Genomic DNA, 1434 nt, shown 5'->3' with positions numbered 1-1434 from the left:
TATATACATATAAACCAGGCAAACCATACTTAGTTTTGAACAAATGTAGCATTGTCACTTTAAAAGCAGCGCTGGATTAAAAACTTGTGGGAACATGTAGCCGAGTGAGACTGAGACCAGGAAGTGAAGGGAGGATGACGTGCCTGTGAAGGCTGATAGCCTCTGAGGTTTGCATGCCACTTTTCTCAACTTGATATACCTGTGATCGTTTGTAATCGTCACTGTAAACCGGGCGATATTCAGGTAATTGGTAACTATTTTACCATGACGCATGTTAGGTGTTATATTTAGACGGATGATTGATTATTTGAATGATATTTGTATGTTAGACTCGAAGTCATATTTGGAGTTAATTTATTATTTAATCAGTTTATTTTTTGTTTGCCTTAAACATCTCCTCGGGATGCTGGACACCTTTGCTAAAATCGAAAATAGTTAAAGAAATCATTCAATTCTAAGCCTAAAATGAAATTATCAATACATAGAAGATAATCAGAATGTGGTTCAGTTTTTCATGTTTTCTGAAAAAGTGACTTGGGACATCATTTTAAGAAGGTCACGAAATATGTACGGTATGTAGTGTGTAGTATATCACTGGAAAAAAGTTATTGTACATCCCTACAATTAATGTTTACATAAATGACAAATGGTTAATTTATTTATAAGTGATGTTCTACATCTACAAACCTGAACCCATTGGCGCACAGCTGGTAGGTGCTTGGTTGATAGTAGTCTTTGTAGGTCTAACAATGTGGAAACTACAGCTTCATTATCCTCTGTCTCGTCTACATGAAGACCTGTGTCAAATAAAAATAAGACACATCAGAAAATCCTACTATTACCACTACTACTGATGAAAATAATGCAATTACAAGACAATCAATTGAAAAAAATATATATTTTTTCTACGAGAAACAATGAAAGGTATTAATAGAGTAAAAAAAAAAAAAACAAGAACAACTCACAGTGAACCAAAGGCTTTTAATTAAACCGATTAGTACTGTGTTGAAATGACAAGTGTTTAAAGAGCAAAAATGCAAGCTCAAAAAAAAATAAATAAAAAAATAAATAAAAAAAATGAGAACATTTGACATTTTTGAAAATGCCTCATTATCATTTCGGTCTAAACAATGAAGGACCAGGAGTGTCAAGAATAAATCAACAAAATTATCATAAATAAATAAGTAGATGTGTCCAGAACTATTTAGTTAGTGACATCATCATCATCATTCTCCTCTGCATATCTGAGTTCAGGTCAGGGGATAGCAGCTTACGCAGGAAAGCCCATACTTCCCTCTCCCTAGCCCGGGGGTCGGCAACATGCGGCTCTCAAGCCGCATGCGGCTCTTTTGCCCCCCCGAGTGGCTCCCTCAAGCTTTTTCAAAAATGTTTGAAAATGGAAAAAGATGGGAGGGAAATATATATATATATATA

General features: G+C 34.9%; 1 protein-coding gene across 1 annotated transcript in view; it reads right to left on the bottom strand.

The window, feature by feature from the left end:
- Positions 1 to 1434, bottom strand: part of LOC109526559 (UV-stimulated scaffold protein A-like) — a 38598-nt gene that overhangs the window by 6532 nt on the left and 30632 nt on the right. Inside the window, exon 8 of the mRNA XM_019887901.1 lies at positions 688 to 797. Within this exon, the coding sequence (XP_019743460.1) occupies positions 688 to 797 (110 nt within the window). The remainder of the gene's footprint in view (positions 1 to 687; positions 798 to 1434) is intronic.

The sequence above is a fragment of the Hippocampus comes genome, unplaced genomic scaffold (assembly GCF_001891065.2).
Source record: "Hippocampus comes isolate QL1 unplaced genomic scaffold, H_comes_QL1_v1.1 scaffold309, whole genome shotgun sequence".
In the NCBI taxonomy this organism is placed as follows: domain Eukaryota; kingdom Metazoa; phylum Chordata; class Actinopteri; order Syngnathiformes; family Syngnathidae; genus Hippocampus; species Hippocampus comes.
The sequence above is the reverse complement of the archived record's forward strand: the minus strand, read 5'-3'. Positions and strand labels throughout refer to the sequence as shown.